We start from the raw sequence: 18,794 nt of genomic DNA, 5'->3' as shown, positions 1-18,794 counted from the left end.
TTCTTGACTCAGTTTTGGTAGTTTGTGTCTTTCTAGGAATTCATCCATTTCATCTGTGTTATTTAATTTATTGGCTTACAATTTTTTCATAGTATTCCTTTATAATTCTTTTTTCAAATTCTGTAAGGTTAGTAGTAATGTTTCCTCTTTCATTTCCAATTCTATTAATTTGAGTCTTCTCCCTTTTTCTTTCTCAGTCTAGCTATAGGTTTTTCAATTTTGTTGATTTCTTCTACTTTTTCTTCTGTTCTCTGTTTTATTATTATCTATTTCAATCTTTATTATTTTCTTTGTTCACTACACTTACAAGTTGGGAAAAAGACTTAGAGGGGCTCCTGTGTTCTCAGTGTTACTTTGCTTAAGCTAGAGACTCTGTCCCACAAGCTGGTGACGCTGGGTGGAACAAGGGAACCCCGTCTGCTTAGTTGTGCCAGTTTGAAGTGAAGTTTCCATCTCATTGAACAGGCAGAGGGAAGAGAAGTAGTCATCTTTCTCCAAATACCACAGACTTGCAGTACTGTTCTCACCACATTTTAGTAAGTGTTCTTGATTAAATGTTTAATCATTTGCTGTATGGCCTTAGAATCATTTCCAGAGACTTTAAGCATTAAAAAACCAATAATTTTTACTAATTTAATGATAAAGTGGGTTCATAGAGCTCTTCACATTGGGATGCCAGAAGTTAATCTCCTGAACAATGTGTTTTTGAGATTTATCTATATTTATGTTTGTAGCTGTGGTTCCTTTATTTTCACTTTATTTCTTCATGTACTGATGATACACATTTAGACTGTTTTCTATAAACATTATTGTATATGTCTCTGAGTGCTTATGAGTAAGAGCTTCTATATATCTAGGAATGAAATTGATGTATCATATTTAACTTAAAATTTAAAGTTAATTAGTATCTCTACCCTCTTCATAGATCATTTTGTTCTGATCACCCCTTCCTACTTTTATGATTTGGTAGCTTTAGGTTTTAGTTTTTTTTGTTAATTTGATATTTATACATTATACTATTTTTTTTCCATTCAATAGTTGTTTAGCTTTACCTACTTATTTGCTGTTTTCTTTGCTCACCATTACTTACTGTGTTTCAGACTTTGGACATCTCTTTTCCCTGAGATGTTATACCCTTTGTAAGTTTTGATGAATAGCTAGTGTGTCATTGTCATTTATTTAAAAAATCTATCCTTTCATCACTGAAATAAGAAATTCATTATATAATAAATTCTCATATGTACCAGGTTATGATTCTTTTTTTTCATTTTACAGCTTTAAAAATTAATATGTAATAGTTGTACATGTATGTGGGGTATATGTTTTTTTTATATACACATAAAATGTGTAATGATCAAATCAGGGTAATTAGGATATCCATTACCTCAAACACTTGTCATTTCTTTGTGTTGGGAACATTCTGAATCTTCTCTTCTGTTTTGGAATATACTATACATTCTTGTTAACAGTAGTCACCCTACTGTGCTATCAAACACCAGAATTTATTTCTTCTATCTAATTGTATTTTTGTACCCATTAATGAATTTCTCTTCATCCTTCCTTCCCATCTCCCTTTCCCAGCCTCTAGTAACCACTGTTCTCTCTACCTCCATGAAAATGATTTTTTTCTTAGTTCCCACATACGAGTGAGAACAGGCAATGTTTTTCTTTCTGTGCCTGGCTTATTTCACTTAACATATAATTAACTCAAACAACCCAATAGCAAAAGAAACACAAGTAATTCAAATAAAAAGTAGGCAAAAGACCTGAATAGATATTTATCAAAAGAAGACATATAAATGGCCAAAAAGCATATGAGAAAATACTTAACATCACTAATAATCAGGAAAATACAAATCAAAACCACAATGAGATATAATCACACCCCAGTTAAAATGGCTTTTACCAAAAAGACAGAAAACAGCAGATGCTGGGGAGGATGAGGAGAAAGGAAAATGTTCATATACTGTTGGTGGGAATGTAAATTAGTACAGCAACTATTGAAAACAGTATGGTCGTTCCTCAAAAAACTGAAAGTAGAACTACTATATGATCCAGAAATCTTTTCTATATATCCAAAAGAAAAGAAAATCAGTTTATCAAAGGGATACCTGCACTGCCATGTTTATTGCAGCACTAGTAACAATAGCCAAGATATGGAATCAACCTAAGTGTCCAGCAATGGATGAATGGATAAAGGAAATATGATGTATATATACAATGAAATATTATTCAGCCATAAAAAAGAATGAACTGTCATTTGTAGCAACATGGATAGAACTGGAGGACATTATGTTAAGTGAAATAGGGTATGATTCTTGATTCTCTATTTTGGACTACTGATTTTCCTGGCTTCCTGTTTTAATAAAATAGTTAATTTGATTTTATAACTGAAAACTATTTATTACCTCCTATGTTGTTTGAGAATTGAGAATATAACAGTGAAAATAAACACAAAAAATTCTCTCTTAAAACTTGTTATGGTAGAAAAATACAATAAATTAAATGAATAAAGGCATTGTGGGTTACATGTAACAAGTGCTTTGGAAAGCAGGAAAGGGGGTTAGGGAGTGCAGGAGTGGGGTGTAATTTAAAATAGCGTTTTTAGGAAGAGTCTTAATAAACAGATGATATTTGAGCACAGATCTAAAAGAGGAAGGGAATGAGATGTGAGTTGCTGAGGAAGAGTATTCTAGATAAAGGGAACAAATACCGAGACCCTGAGATGGGCATGTGCCTGGCATGCTTGAGGAACAGCTGGAGGCCAGTGAACAAAGGTGAAAGTTCTAGGAGATGCTGTCAGGGAGATAACAGAGTGTTTATGAAAGGATTTGAAGGTCATAATAAAATATTTGGCTTTTGGAATACCACTGGAAAAATTTTAAGAGGAAGAATTAAGTTTCTAAAGCCTAACTCTGGTTTCTGTATTGAGACTAGGTTAGGCTATGGGGTTAGGGGAATGAACAGGGTGAATAATTGTAAGAGCATAATCATATTTCTTTTTAGAAAGCTGTTGAATAATTCAAGTTAGAACTTATGATGGTTTCAACAAGAGTAGTAGCAGTGGAGTTGGTGAGAAGTAGCCAGATTCTGGATATACCTTGAAGGTGGAGTCAAAAAGATTTGAAAGGGAAGATCAGAAGTTCACTTTGGGGCATGTTAAGTGTGGGATGTCTATTAAGCACCTGAGAGGAACTAAAGAGTAGGTAGTTTGAGATATGATTCTGGAGCTCGGGAGAGAAGTCCACACTAAGAAATGTTTCCCAATCATTAGTCTATAGATGGTATTTAAAGGCCTAAGACCACACGTCATCTCCATGGAAATGAGTTTAGATGGAGAAGAGACAGGTGAAGGAATAAATGCTTGGGTTCATCAGCAAGAGGTCAAATAAATGAGGAAGAATCCACAAAGGAGACTGAGAAAGGATGAGTGAACAAGGTGTTTTGAGGAGGAAGGAGTGATCAATTGAATCAAAAGGCCAAGGAAGATGGAGGTTGGACTTAACAAAAAGAATGTCATTGAAGAATCTAGAAGATAAACTTTGTTGAATTAACCCTTATTGGAGTGGAATCAAACAGAATGTGTGCAGGGGAATCAGAGTGAATGGAGATAAATGGGGAAGCTGCTGAAAGGGACAAAAGAGGGTTTTTTTTTAAAAAAACTGAAAAAGTAGCAGTCTGTTTTTGTTTTGATGGGAATCATCAAATAGAAAGAGGGAAAATAATGATGGTGCAAGGTGTGGAGTGAGGAGATACCTAACATGATACCCTTAAGTAGGCAAGATGGGAATGGAACTGGTACTCAAATGGAGGGTTTGGCCCTACATGGCAACATAAAATTCACCTATAATGACAAGTTGAAGGGCAGAGTGTATAGGTTCACATGCTAATGGTGGAGAGATGTATTGTGGGTATGTTTGCAAATTATTTGCTAATTTCTTTGGTTTCTTCATTGGAATAGGAAACAAAGACATCAACTGAGTGAGAAGTGGGGAGGAAGTGTTGGAGATTTAAGGAGTGAAGAGAAGGGATGGAGTAGTTGTCTTAGAGCATAGGAGGGCAGATGGACTAGGGAAATGGAGCAGGACTTCTGGGCAGCTTGCAGAGCCTTTTTGTATTTCTAGTATGAATTTAAAGTGAGAAGAGTTGGCATGGATTTTTCCCAGCCACATTAAAATTCAGGGGTGCTGAATGTCAACAGAGAATTGGATTTGCAGGGGCTTGGGGATTGACCAGGTGGGTGCCATAAAGGAGAGACAGGCAAGGAAATTTAAGGTGTTTGCAAGAGTGATTATGTTTGATGGACTAAGGAACTAAAGCTGGGTAAGGAGGGATGAGATGGCAGGGGGAAGAGAGGGAAAGGGAACAGTGAAACACTAGTAGTGTCAATGGATTGTGGGTTCTAGAAGGGGTGAAGTATTGCTGGATTCATGATTCCTGAAAGAACAATCTGGAAAAATATTAGTACTTTTGTCTGTTAAGGTCATCACTATTCACCCTTCACTTTTTCCTATTTTCCTCATATATTCTTAGGAATATTCTACCTTACTTCAAGGTAATTCAATCTGATTCTAAACAAGAAAACTATTACAACAAAAGACAAAAGGCACTTTTGGCTTTTTCATTGGAATTCGTTAAGATGCTTATATTAATTTTAATGTAATTTATATATTTTTATTGTCTTCCCATCCAAGAACATAATATATTTTCTCATTTTTTTCATATTTTGTGCCCTTTTTATGTTCCCTTCCTGGAGTTCACAATTAGTCCCATATTCTCTACTATCACTTGTAGATAATATAGCAGCTAGTTCACTTACCAGGCTACTCCACTCAAATTAAAGACTTTGAAAAACTTTCAGTTTCCCTTTTTCTCTCGTGCTTTTCGCTTTAGCAGGTGACATCACCTCACTTCACATCCAACTCCTGATTTTAGTTGATTTTATTTCTAGATTCTTATTAGTTTTCCCTTAGCATCTCCATTCAATTTCAATAACTTTATTTAGTACTAACTTTTTGCATATATAATTACCTGTTTAGAATTAAATATGTAGATTTTCTCTCCTTTACTCAGTATTTCTAGATATTAATCCTAGTCTTCTGGCTTCCATAAATGCAGATAAGAGATCTATTTCTTTTATTTTAGAAAATTTGATTTTTTGATTGGAGATCTTTCTCTTAATTCTTTTAGATCAGGGATTTTGCTGGAAGCACATCTGCCTGAAACCTGCCTGAACATTGAAAGAATCTGCATTTTGACAAAGCATTTAGTTCCAGAAAGCATTTTTTGGTACTCTGCTTGCACTTCCTTAAGTGTTATTATTTTGGGTTCAAATTGTCATCTTTGCTCCTAGCAGTTCTATTTCCCATGTGAGTTTCCTCTTCTTGCCTACTGAGCCCCTGTAGAAGTCAGGCTAAGCTGGTCTGTTGTAGCAAATCAGTCTTTAAATATCATGGCTTAACACAGCAAGGGTTTAGTTCTTGCTCAGATTGACAAGGGGCTGTGTTTTGCAAAGCCACTCAGGTACCCAAGTGCTGCTATCTTGGAGGTGCACCATCTGAAACACTCTGCTCTGATCTTTCCTAGAAAGCCATAGGGTGGCACACGAGCCCTTAAATGGAACTCTGGAATTTAGTCTGGAATTCTTATGTAATTGGATAAGACCATATTTAAGTGCAAAGAGGCCAGGAAGTATAGCTTGCCAGGTGCTCAGAAAGGAGAGGAGTATGCATATAAGTGAACATGATTAGTCTGAACCACAGATCCTAGATATGGTGTTATTTTTGCTGGTCATCCCATTGGGGTTCCTGTCTTGTTGGTATCAGCTATGCAATGGAGAAGGTGAAGTCAGTGAGATGTAGAGTGGCAGGCAGTTAACTAGCCTCTCCTAAGGCATCAGGACCCCTATATCTCTTTGCCTATGGATGGCCTATCTGTCTATCTCTTCTTTTTATTCTAGAGGAGAACACTCATGCGGGACCCATGTTAATTTTATCACACATAGGTTCATGAAAATGTCTAGGTTAAACTCTTCCTAGGGTCTTTTGTATGGTAACATGCATTCCAGGCTTCTTTTGTACCATGTTCAGGCATTTGTTTTCTCTCCATCATTGTCTCTGTCATTCTTACTTTCTCCCTTAGGTGGAAAAGCCCAGTCTCAGATCCTCCTGCTGGGCCTTCCAAGAGCCCCAGCCATCCCTCATCCTCAGCTGACCCCTAGATTCAGACCCTCATAATTTAGGAGACTAGCCAGGTAGGGAAGGGTTGCTGTTGAAAGAGGAGAGGAAGTTAGGTGTATTAAGTTCCATGTTACTTCAGAATTATTCTTCGCACTTAACAAACTTAATTTCTTCAGGTGGATATATTTTTCTGTCATTTGTAGTCAAATGATTTGTGGTTTATCTTTATCTCCCATAGTCTGGAAGCCCAGTTGAATGAAGCAGGCAAACACTGTGATCTGAATTCTCTCACTTCTCCCCAGTTCAGAATAAGAGCAGGCTTTGGATCCTGGATGGAGATTTTGAAAGAGATATTTGAGTATTGTGGATTATGCTCTTCCAACTGGTCTCACGCTCAGCTCTTAGACTGAGGGGCTTGTGCACATCAGCAGAACTGATGCTTCCATGGAGATCTTATTGAAATGTTAGAAATATCTGGAAGAGGGCTTTCAGGAGTCCTGGGATCCCAGAAGAGGAAAAACTATATCAGTAGCCAATAACTTGAATAACATCACTAAATACCTAAAAAATTCTTTCAGAATTGTCTGATTTGTTGTTAAGAATCAGCTTCAGCCTTCTGATATATGACATTAGGGACTATTTGATACAGTAATATGTTTCTATATTCCTGTGTTTCTATATTATCATTGTGTTTTTTAAAAAGTTATTAAACTTATGGATAGTTTTCCTGTGAATGATGAGTTTTAAAAACTATTAATAGAATTAGGGTGGGTGCAGTGGCTCATGCCTATAATCCCAGCACTTTGGGAGGCTGAGGTAGGCAGATCACTTGAGCTCAGGAGTTCAAGACTAGCCTGGGCAACATAGTGAAACCCCATCTCTACAAAAAATACAAAAACTAGCTGGGCATGGTGGTGTGCGCCCGTAGTCCCAGCTACTCGGGAGGCTGAGGTGAGAAGATGGCTTGAGCCCAGGAGGTGAAGGTTGCAGTGAGCTAAGATTGTGCCACTGTGCTCCAGCCTGGGTGACAGAGCCAGACCCTGTCTCAAAATAAAATAAAATAAACCTAGAATTAATATTTAAACTAACCATAGATATCCTTGGTCCTTCCAAAATTTTGTGTCTTTATAGAGATATATTCAAAGGATGATGGAAGTTCATTTTATAATCTTACAAAACTTAAAGATGAGATCACTCTTAGCATGCTAAAGGTAAGTTTGAAACTGTTTTCAAACCATAATAAGTTAGTTACCAGAAATCCACTATTAGGCCCTGGATGGGCCTGCTTTCAGAGTTATGCTTGCTCTTGTGAGAGCAGTTATCTTTTCTTGTATAAGAATGGGTTGGAGCCAGAGATGGAGTTTACTCCTCATGAGAAAAGTGGATATCCAGCTTTAACTTCACAACCTGATTAAGGTGCTTCAGAAAATATGATTCTGCTGGGCATGGTGGCTCACACCTATAATCCCAGCACTTTGGGAGGCCGAGGTGGGCAGATCACCTGAGGTCGGGAGTTCAAGACCAGCCTGACCAACATGGAGAAATCCCATCTCTACTAAAAATACAAAATTAGCCGGGCGTGATGGCACATGCCTGTAATCCCAGCTACTCGGGAGGCTGAGGCAGGAGAATTGCTTGAACCCAGGAGGCGGGAAGTTGCAGTGAGTCAAGATCGTGCCACTGCATTCCACTCTGGGCAAAAAGCGCGAAACTCCATTTCAAAAAAAAAAACCAAAAAAACATGATTCATTATTTGGTGGGATATGAGTATTCCATCCGCTGTTTATCATTTCCCAATAATAGTGATGACAATGGCAACAACAGCTTTTGCATGATTATTTAATTTTTACAACTTTATGATGTAGGTAGCAATCATTTTGAACTGTGCTGTGCTGAACCATGAGAAAACTGAGGCTTAGACATCTAAGAATTTGACTAACATCATACAACTAATAAAATATAGATCCAGGAGAAGGACTACATCTTTTTGATTCAAAATCCATGTTCTTAAACATTATACTGAATTGCCCTAATATTTATATAATATTCACTGCTCTGCACAAATACATTTTTAGTGGCCTGTCACTTGAAAGATTGGTTGGTCCCTTTATCTTCTGCCATGTCAGGTTGCTATTTACTATTGATTGTCTACTGTAAAAGTCTCATTATCTTCACATTACCAACTAGGTGACCATACTTTAACTTGAAATACAGTTGATCCACATTATTCACAGATTCTGTGTTTGCTAATTTGCAGATCCACTGAAATTTATTTGTAGCCTGCAAATCAATACTCTTGGCACTTTGTTGGCCATTCGTGAACACACATAGAGCATAGAAAAATTTGAGCTGCCCAATGCACACATTCCCAGCTGAGTTGAACAAGGAGATGCTCTGACTTTTTGTTGCCGCTCTCATACTGTAAACAAGTATCCTTTTCACGGTCTATTTAGTACCATGCTTTTTGAATTTTTGTCAATATTTACAATGACCCTCTAGCATAGTGCTGAAGTGCTGTGGAGCATTTCTAAGTTAAGAGGGCTGTGGTGTCCCTCATGGAGAAACTATGTGTGTTAGATAAGCTTCCTTCAGAAGTGAGTGCTATTGGCTGTGAGTTCAAGGTTAGCGAATTAACAGTATATATTAAATATACTGTTATATATCCTCAGCTATAAACACACATTAAACAAGGCTGTGTATTGAGCAGTTAATGAAAATGTTGTGACCAGAGGCTCTCAGGTACTTTTCTCCACATCTCCCCTAGGAGCAATGGCTCAGTATCCAGTAATCAGTGTTTGCAAGAACTTTATGGAACATAACTACTGTGAATAGTAAGCACCAGCTGTGCACACAAGAAAAGGTCACTGTCATGCATGCTGATGCTTGCTTTCACTTTCCTTTTCATTTTCTGTTGCCTTTTTCCTTTTTGCTGAACTCTCTTCTCTGATGATTAGATACCGAGTTCCTTTTTGGTCTTCCATTCATTGTTACTTTTCAGTACAAGAAAAATATTTGCCAAAGAAGAAAGAGACAGTATTTGTATTATTTCTGAACTCATGTGATGTATGGTATCCTTTCCTTAGTCGATGTTACTGATGGAAGCTGAGGACAGGCTAAACTTCCTTCTGTCCGAGGTGGAACAGAAGACCCTGTCCCAGTGCTCCGCTGGCGAGCTGGAGATTGTGGTGGAGGCCCGGCTTCAGCTGGCTGCAGTTGCTCTGCAGAGGCACCGGGCGGCATACAGGTGCGTCTCTCCATGCACAGGGGAGGGATACCTTTGAAGAGAGTTCCTTCACCCTAGTTTGTTAAATAGACTTAAATTTTATGTAAGTTTTAGAAATCCCTATATCCATAGTATGCTTGCTTTTTATCATTCAGGGAAGTTTTCATACATGATTACACTTAAAATTATAGCTCTGGCGGGTGTGGTGGCTCATGCCTGTAATCCCAGCACTTTGGGAGGCTGAGGCGGGCAGATCACTTGAGGCCAGGAGTTGGAGACCAGGCTGGCCAACATGAAGAAACCCCGTCTCTACTAAAATATGAAAATTAACCAGGCTTTGTGGCGGCACCTGTAATCCCAGCTACTCGGGAGGCTAAGGCAGGAGAATCACTTGAGCCCGGGAGGCAGAGGTTGCAGTGAGCTGAGATTGCCCCACTGTACTGCAGCCTGGGTGACAGAGCGAGACTGTCTCAAAAAAAAAAAAAAATACAGTTCTCAATAAAGCAATTATTTTATGAAGGCACACAGCTGGGTTGTTTAATTTCATATATAGAATGAACAAATTAACAATGCGTTGATTTTTTTTAATACATTTAATTTACTTTTTAAAAAGACAATCTTTTTACAAATAAAACCTATGGAGTGTTTTTTTTTCTAAAACATTGAATTAAAATATTAAGAACAAACCTATTTTGAAAAAGTAACAGTTTCTGCATCATACTGCACTGAACTGTTTAATAAACTGTTGTAGGTGGCTAATTATTTAAATGTGCTGCAGTTGTTAGTGTCAGCTCTTTCATTTAGTTTGTTCATCGATTTATTTATTTAATCAACCAGTATCTGTTAACTCTCTCACTGCCAGGCTCTGATCTAGGCAGTGAAGATATAAAGATGCATAGAATACAATTTCTGTATCCATATGCTCACAGATATATAAGCAGTCAGGTAGAGTAGTAAAAATAGTATTATAGTGCTTTTTTCATATTTAATAATATGGACATCTACATTCAAGAGTTTCTCCATGCCATTTGTGATAAACACTTCTATCATGAGGTCCTCTGACACATTCAATAATGATTCATCTAATAATGCATACATTCCTTATCATTCATTAATTCATTTAAAAAATAAGTTTGTGCACTTTCAATATGCTAGACACTGTTCTAAGCTCCTGGCAAGTACCAGTGGCTCAATACTCATATATACAATCTAGACAAAATATATAACAGTACTGTCCAAAATCTTGCCCTATATTCTAATAGATAATAAACATGCTGACAATGAACTATAAACACAAGTAAATTACAGCGTGTGGACAAAAATGATAAGTGCTTTGGAGAATATAAGGAGTAGAGGTTGGAGGGGGACAAGTTACCATTTTAAAATTGTGTAGTTGTAATAAAGAGTGTGACTCCATTTTGATGTTCAATGGCTGACAGCAAGCCCGACCACTCCCCTTCTCTTTCTGCCCCTGACCTGAGCAAGCAGATAAGAAAGCCCATCTGTTCCCTCCTTTGGTGTTAGTGGAAAGTTCGAACCATGTAAGTCCTGTCCCGTGTGCAGGAACTCTTAGCCCAGAGCCACCCACCAACCACCATAAAACTCCAAGCCAGTCTCTTTTCCTTGCTGTCTCCATACATTTTCCCACCTGTTTGGGAACCTGCTCTGATCTTCTTGCAAGGTCTCATTAGGTGAGCAGTACCTGCTTTCATACCCTCTTGACGTGTGTGTATGTGGGATCAGTCGTGACATCTGAACCACATTTTGGGTGGTCAGGCTTCATTGATGAGGTGACATCTGAACAAAGTACTTAAATGAGAGAATTATCCATGCAAATATCTATAGAGAAAGTGTTACAGGCCATGGAAACATGCCTGATACACGTTTGAGGGACAGCTCAAGGTCTCCTGTGGCTAGGGTGGAGTGAGTAGGGGCAGAGTTGCAAGGGAGATCGGCAAAGAGGTAACTGGTGGACAAGGAGATTACATAGGACCTTTTGTCCAGGGTAAAGACTGACTTTAGTGAAGTGGGGAGTCATTGTAGAGTTTTGAGCAGAGGAGTGACATGATCTGATTTTCATTGTAAAGGGATGGCTCTTGCTGCTAGTGTGAGAATTGATTATAAGAGGAAAAGGGTGTGAAAGCAAGGAGATGAACTAAGGAGGCTATTATAACAGAAATATGGTGATGTTTCTTACCAGTGTGATAGCACTGGAGATAATGAGAAGTACTTGGATTCTGAGTAAATTTTGAAGGTACAGCCATTCTATTTTACAGATATTGGATGTAAGTTGTGAGAAAAAGAGAGGAGTCAAAAAAGAAGTGGTCATTAACTGAAATGGAGAGGTTGTGGGGGTGCAGCTTATTTGGGGGAAACATCAGGAGTTAAAATTTGGATGTATGTAGTTTGAGATGTCCCTTAGATGTACAATTGAAGATGTCAAGTATTCTGAGAGTCTTTAGAATATAGACAGTGTTATTCAAATGTTCCCAGCATGAAGAAAAGATAAATGTGTAAGGTGATGGATATACCAATCACTGCTATTTAATTATTACACATTATGTAATGTATCAAAATATTTTATGTACCCGGAAATATATATGTTTATTAAGCATCAATAAAAATACAATGATAAGAATAATACAAATTTAAAAGTACAGTATAACAACTAAAAAAAATAAAGACAGAATTTTAATACTGGATGAGCTCCATTAGGGAGTATAAATAGATGGAAGAGAGAAAAGGACCAAGGACCAAGCCCTGAGTTTTGTACTCCAACTTTACGAGACTGGGGAAAAAAATGAGGAACCAGAAAGGGAACTGAGAAGAAGTGACCAGTAAGATAGAAGAAAACCAAGAGATTATGGAATCCTGAAAGCCAAGTGAAGAAAGTGATCGAGGGGAATGGAGTGACCAACTGTGCCACAAGCTTCTGATAGATTGAGTAAGGTAAGAATAGAGAGTTGACCCCTGGATTTAGCATGGAGGCCAAGGGTGACCTTCACAGGAGTAACTTTAGAAGATGCTTGGGAAAGATTATGTTTAGAGTTGTTTATGAAATAATGGGAAGAGAGAAATTGGAGCCCACAAATAAAGATGATTCTTTAGAAGAGTTTTACTATGAAGGGAAGTAGAGAAAGAGGGTGACTGCAGTTGGTAGAAGTAGGGTCAAGACAAATTCTCTTGAAATGAGAGAGATGGTAATGAAAAAGACCCAGTACAGAGAGCAAATGTGATGTTTTGATATGATTGGCACACAGTCGAGTAGGAGCCCAGTCCAGTCTTCTCTTTTTCTCTAATACAGAATAAAGTTATCCTCTAGTTTGGGAATACAGAATAGTCTCTGGAGGTTAGCCAGGGGACTAGCTGCCTGCCAGGGACACAGATGGAGAAAGTCACCCAAGAGAAATCAGTTCCCCAGGCTGATGCCATTAGAAATTGTGGGGTTCAAATTGACATCATCCATGAAATGCAGAAACCCCGAGAAGTTAATTTAAAAAGGTCCTGACATCATAAAGCTGGAGCAGAGGCATACCCTGAACAGTCTCATAGAGGTTAACCCAGGAAATGCAAGACTTCTATGGAAAATAACTCCCACCAAAGATAGCACCGAGTCAAATATTATAAATCAGATGAAGAAACAGCCATAACAGAGAGTTAGCAGACACAATAAATGGCAGACTTCACAGCCCAAGAAATAAACTGTTCAAAGATAGGAAGGATAGAAGAGAATCTACAAAGAAACAATGAGACAACATAAAAAAGGAACAGATGAATTTGGAAAACAGCCAAATAGAAATTCTATAAATGAAAAAATATAGTCATTTCAAGAAAAGAAATGATCAAGTTAGATGAAAAATATTGTTGTTTTTCTCTCCTTATATTTTTCATTTATAATGAAATTCCATACATTAAACCCCATTCAAATTGAAATTTGGAAGAGGAATTACATTGAAGACTTTTAGACTGTCATTCTCTTTAAACAGGAGAATCCCACTTATATGTTTCCCAAAGGGGAAATCAATTCAGCAGAAATCCTCGTTTGCTTTGATTGGAAACATATAATCATCTCATCAGTATAAGCCTACAAGCTTTGACTGAAGGCTGTTCCATGACTAACCACATCTAAATCTAGATGACAGCAGAGGAGTTGGGAGATTTATAATTTTTTGTAGTTTTTAAGCAGTGATGAAAATCTGTAAAGTATGTTTGCAGCAGTGATTCTCAAAGTGTGGTCTGCACATCTCTGTGGGTGTCTCCCAGACCCCCGGGCATGGGGGTGTACATGAGGTCAGAACCATATTAATAAAACTAAGACAGCATTTGCATTAGTCACTGTGTCATTCACACTGGTGCTGCAGAAGCAACAATGATAAGACTTCTGGCGCCTCACCAGGAATCAAAGCAGCAGCCCCAAACTGTACTAGTAGTCATTGTTGTCTTCACTCCTGCACATTTGTAATTTAAAAAAATGCCAGTTTCACTTAAGAATGCCCCTGGTGAGGCAGTAAAATCTTGCACTTATAAATCCCTATCCTTGGATATATATTTTTAACATCTTATGGGAATATTATATGGGAAATATGCCTAGGTATGTCTGCTGCTTATGAAAGCTGATGGTTGACTTGAAGAAGAATGTGTGTGATTGAATTGAGAGTTGGACAGGCTGCTTTCTTCATGGAATACCATTTTCATTTGAAAAACAATGGACAAACTATGGTTATTCAGACTTGAGTATTTGGCAAATATTTTATTGAAAATGAGCCAAGTGAGTATGCCACTTCTAGGGAAAGAACTGATAGTATTTGTTGCCGATGATAGAATTTAAACTTTCACAGGAAAACTAGAAGTTTGGGAAACTTGTATGAGCCACCACGAGCTTGACAATTTTCTAATGTTTAGAATTTTTTTTCTGTCAGATTGGTAGAAATACTAAAAACATGACTTTTAAAAATATTGAATAATAAAATGCTTCAACATTTGGGGGAGCTCTATAACTCAGGGAGACAATATTTCCTAAATGACTTATGCATAATGTTACAAAATCCTAGTGAACAAGATAGAGCAGTAGATTTTAATGGAACAAAGCAGGAAAAGTTCAGCAATATGTGGTATTAGATTCTACATTGCAACAAACTTAAAAAAAAAACTATCATTTGTCACATGATAATTGTCACTTTGATACTACATTGGTGTAGTATCAAAGAACATTAAAGCAGTTATTTGAATCAGCTATTCAAATACTTCTCCCATTTCCAATGACCTTGTGATGCCTAATCTTCATACACTTCAACCCAAACAATATTTTACAAAAGACTGAGTGTAGAAAAAGATATGAACAATCTTCTGTTAAGTAGGGTTGTGTGTGTGTGTGTGTGTGTGTCTGTGTGGTGTGTTTTCAGACAGTCTTGCTGTGTCACCCAGGCTGGAGTGCAGTAGGAGGATCTCAGCTCACCGCAACCTCTGCCTCCTGGGTTCAAGCGATTCTCCTGTCTCAGCTTCCCGAGTAGCTGGGACTGCAGGTGCACACTGTAGTGTATGCTACTGGCTAATTTTTGTATTTTTAGTAGAGATGGGGTTTCACTATGTTGGCCAGGCTGGTCTCAAACTTCTGACCTCAAGTGATCCACCCGCCTTGGCCTCCCAAAGTACTGGGATTACAAGCATGAGCCACCATGTCTGGCCACTTGGTAGCTTGTTTTTTATTAAACAAGACATTAAAGAGATCCATGGCATTCTTCTCATGAATTTTTTTGAAAATATAGTTGTTTGCATAAAATATTTTATTTATGTTAATATGTAATAGGTTTACTATTTTTATTTTAAGAGGAATTAATAAATGTTAAGGAAACTAAGACATTTTTAGCTGAATTTCTAATGTTGGCAAATGTTGATGGAGCTCTTTTGGGTTCTCAATAATTTTTAGAGGTATAAAGAGGTGCTGAGAATAAAAAGCTTGAGAACCACTGGCTTAGAATATTGTCATATGTATAGCTATGTTTAAGGACACATGGTAGTTGATGGTAGAATAGGCTTAGCTTAATAACATACCATTTTCCCCATTGGAGTTTGAAGGGAGAAGAAATTTTTACTATATAATTCTCTATAGAACTGTTTTTTTTTCCAAACTATGTATCAGAGAGCAATAGCAGCACTAGAAAATGTTTATCATTACCTTCATTCTTTCCCCAGCTCTCTGTGTATCCTATACCCTTTTGGTATGAAGGATATGAGTGGTTTTTATTCTTTTTAGGGAGGAAGAATGAATTGAGAAACTAAAAATTACAAAATGGCCATAGAAAGGACTATGACTTCTATGTCATAATAGAACTTTAATTTGAAAACCAGATAGACATATGCAAATAGTGTGCAAGTATATCAGAATTGCTCCTATTTTAAATACATGAACCTGGCCCTTGGGACAAAACCTGCAAAAAACTTTGATGTTATTGCCTTTTTGGAGCAGAGTTGTCATTTAGGGGAAGCCTACTGTCAAGATGAATGAGTTTTTCTCATGTGAACTTTACCCCCTGTGAGCTTCTGTTTGGGCACTGCTGAGAGTGTTGGACAGTCCCTTTTCTAAATGATGGTTAGCTTGACATTTCATGATACTTCTAATAAAATTATGTGTCAAGGAAATTGAAAGGCACATTCCCTAGGGTGACAGGTAGAGTGAGTTGCATGGATTTTATGAGAACAAACTGACCATTTTTGTCATGAATGTTAATAAGAAATAAATGGGATCAAAGTTATTCAAATTATATTTCTACTTCTAGGGCTGCCTCTTTCTTTCAAAATCTTGTGGGATTTTTTTTTAAATAAGTGTTCCTTCCTATTCTCCTTTACATTTAATCTGTTGTTTAAATGGAAAAGTATTTGGGCCTTTTAATTTTGTGTCAGAATGAAACTTTCTTCTTTTGGGATTTCAGACTGTTGGCAGTAGGTAATCCTCACATACTTTCTATCTGTCTAGTGTAGTGGAGAAACTAGAAATTTTCCATTCTGCAGCTAAGCAGTACTGAGTGGATTAGGATATACTGGTATGTCTTATATTTTATTCATTAAGTTTTTGGGTTAGCAAGATGCCAAACCTCATACCTTGTTTCTCTTAAAATCAGAATTTGGGTTTCAAGATGAGAAGAATGGAATGGGTACCATTTTCTTTTTCCAGGGTTTTCTGTCAGCCATGCTGAGTTAGCCTTGGAAGCTACTGAGTAAATGAGGTGCCTTAGAAATGTGTGTAGCCTTGAGGGAGGAAGAGTGTGGGGAGGGCATGTTTCCTGTGCACACACTGACTCCATGCTATATTTGTTGTTGTTATTTTCTTGGTTAGTTTTATTTTAAATAAAAAACAAGTTAATTACAGTATCTTAGAAAATTTTCTACAAATATCTAAACCATTTTAATGGCTCAGCAAAATCTTGAGAGTTTAAAATTCAGTAACTGCTAAGAGATTGGGATGTTATTTAACAATTAGAAAAAAAATCAATTTAGTCTCTCCCCACCTCTCCTGGCCAATTCAATACACTAATAATGATAATAGCTAGCATGCATTATGTGCTTCTGTTTGCCAAGCACTCCTATTTGCTAAGCACACCCCATGCTTACTAGAATGTCAGTTCCATGAGGGCAGGGATTCTTGTTTGTCTTCTTTACTGCTGTATTCATAGCCCTGAGATTTCTTCCTAGCCCATAGCAGATGCTCAATATGTACTTTTGGATTATTATAAGGATTAATTAAGATCTTTATTTTATGAAAGGATCTTATTTAACCCTTATAATAATTTCGTGTCATGAAGTTTGCACTGTTATTATCATCATTACGGCTTTATAGATGATGAGATTGATAATTGGGGTTCCAAAGATCACACAGTTAATATATGGCAAAAGTGGAATTTGACCTCTCTCTCTCCAGTGTATGAATTCTTAAAAATTAGGTTATTTCACATGACCTAAAAAGTTTTTTTAAGTAGAAAAAATACAATTAAATAACAGAATCTCTAGAAATATGTATTTCTAAAATTACAACTGACTATAAAGAAAAATGTCAACTGATTTAATCTGTGAAATATTTTAATTTTTGTAAGTACAATAACAACAAAAACCATTGCACCAACAATACATAGATAAACAAGATTTTTACTTCCAGTAAATATGACAAATAGTTCCTTTCATTTTTACATAAAATTACTGATAAAATTGATAAAAAGAGACTGTTGATAAATGGTCAAATACCATAAACTTTTCATCAAAAAGAAGAAATTATAACTAGTATGTATACACCTGGAAAAATATCTATCTGCTTACAAAGTGAAGTTAAAGCAATGAATGAGGTCCAGATTTCCACCTGAAAAACAGCATTGGGGTAATATTCCCTGATAGGTTCTCTACCAACTTCCCATTGAAAGACATGTTGCCCCATGGAGATAGAAAAATAGAAAAGCTTTAATAGAATTGAAAACTAAGCATAGTAATTCAACTTTGCAAGAAATAGGAAAACTTTTTTTCCAATGGTACCCATAGATGAAGATGGAGTCAGAACCACAAGGGATCATCTGCATCCACTTTATCCCCTGAAAGGAGCAGCATTGTGGGCCAGGAAAGAGGAGTGGTCCCTCTGCCTTCTGAGCGCATAACTGAGAGCGGGTTCACCTTAAGCCCCCTAACACTGTGCGGGGGCTTAAGGAACTACTCCAGCCAGCAGAAGAGATCCATCTCATAATTAAGACTGAGGAATGAGGCAGTGATTCTGTAAAAATAACTGGTGGTGGGCACTGGAGCTAGTTTGGGCTCAGTGTAAATAATGATAAGTTTGCATAACTGAATACAGATGTCAAAACTAATTCCTGAAAAAGGTGATAGAGTATAAAGATAACTAACAATGACCTGGGGATAATATATCAGATTTTAATAACCAAGTGGATGTGGGAGAGATAGGGTAATTAAAAAGTACAAAATTCTTCATCCTATATGTAGGGAATCAAAATATGTTGGTTCATTTTATACATTGAGAAATAGAGAAGCAGAGTAGAGAAATTATGTTTTTAAGATGGATTAATGGAGAAATGTGTTTTGGAAAATATTAAACATAACTGCTATTAGAATCTAAACCAGAATATATATATTTCAAATCAGTGTGGAAAATAAAACGGAAATAGTCTTATGGCAGAAGACACAAAACAAAGGAAAAAGAAAGAATACACTCAGAAAGCATAAAATAATAGAAGAAAACAAGGCATGTTAATTATGCCTGTAAATGTAAAATTGTTGAAACATACTGGATTTGTGAGGATTTTTTGGTTGCAGATGACAGAATCCCAACTTAAGCCAAATCAGCGAGAAGGGGAAATTTTCTCATTCATGTGACTACAAAGCTGGGGAAGACAGAGGTA

At 37.0% G+C, this 18,794-nt stretch overlaps 1 protein-coding gene across 1 annotated transcript in view; it reads left to right on the top strand.

Moving 5' to 3' along the window:
• The window catches only part of CFAP54 (cilia and flagella associated protein 54), a 382,051-nt gene that overhangs the window by 216,046 nt on the left and 147,211 nt on the right, over window positions 1-18,794 (top strand). Inside the window, exons 50-51 of the mRNA XM_030819793.1 lie at window positions 7,311-7,390; window positions 9,263-9,423. Coding sequence (XP_030675653.1) covers window positions 7,311-7,390; window positions 9,263-9,423 — 241 coding nt within the window. The remainder of the gene's footprint in view (window positions 1-7,310; window positions 7,391-9,262; window positions 9,424-18,794) is intronic.

The sequence above is a fragment of the Nomascus leucogenys genome, chromosome 10, assembly GCF_006542625.1.
Source record: "Nomascus leucogenys isolate Asia chromosome 10, Asia_NLE_v1, whole genome shotgun sequence".
NCBI lineage: Eukaryota > Metazoa > Chordata > Mammalia > Primates > Hylobatidae > Nomascus > Nomascus leucogenys.
This window is presented reverse-complemented; position numbering and strand designations above follow the sequence as displayed.